Source organism: Anneissia japonica, unplaced genomic scaffold (assembly GCF_011630105.1).
Source record: "Anneissia japonica isolate Jap-2015-1 unplaced genomic scaffold, ASM1163010v1 scaffold301646_len743_cov862_single, whole genome shotgun sequence".
Lineage (NCBI taxonomy): Eukaryota > Metazoa > Echinodermata > Crinoidea > Comatulida > Comatulidae > Anneissia > Anneissia japonica.
The window spans coordinates 1-743 of NW_022715099.1; the positions used below are offsets into that span (position 1 = coordinate 1).

Here is a 743-nt window from a genome sequence, read left to right on the forward strand (position 1 = left end):
AGCAGACACGGTAAAGGTCCATGCGATGGTGAGATTGGTGTAGTGAAAAAATGTGCCAACACTGCAGTAAGATCAAGACGATTTATTATTGCCAACGCTCATGACCTTTTTAACTTCTGCAAGGAAACTTTGTCACTACCCAAAGAAGAAGACCATGTACACATGAGAAGAAGATTCTTCTATGTCAAGAATGGCGAAGTCAACCGAGAAGAGAGAGAACGAAGTACAAACATCCGTCCTCTCCAAAATACCCGAAGCTCCCACAGCTTTAGTGGTATTGAACCCTATTTTATTGGAGTGAAGGAAAGGAGCTGTTTCTGTAACATTTGTATGGGTACATCAGATGAGGCATGTCCAAATACCAAGTTCACTGGTCAACTCTGTTTGACGTCGCTTAGAAGTGGGAAAATAAAAAGGTAATTATTTTATTGTATAAAATAAAACAGTATTTGTTCATGAAAACAATATAGTACTATATTTCAACAATTGTTATTGTTGTTATATTTTTCAGAACATCTGCACCCACAAGTCAACCAAAGCAAATTGATGAGGTAACTGTATCTGTATTGTCAATACAGACTGACTCTACCCAGTCCACACAGGAGATGTAAGTAGTGTTGAATTTTATGTATTTATAAAATGCAAAAAAATCAGCAGCTCTGAAAATAAAATACTTTGTATAATTTTTCTCCTCACAGATCAGCTCACACTAAATTAGATGAAGAATTTGCTGCTCCACAACA

The 743-nt window shown here is 36.6% G+C and overlaps 1 protein-coding gene across 1 annotated transcript; it reads left to right on the forward strand.

Moving 5' to 3' along the window:
- Nucleotides 1-6: 6 nt before the first annotated feature.
- On the forward strand, nucleotides 7-738 carry LOC117109171 (the record flags this gene model as incomplete). Its single annotated transcript, XM_033251421.1, has 3 exons — nucleotides 7-416; nucleotides 512-607; nucleotides 699-738. Coding segments are annotated over 3 exons (546 nt in total), but the record flags the coding sequence as incomplete, so codon positions are not given.
- Between the last annotated feature and the right edge of the window lie 5 nt (nucleotides 739-743).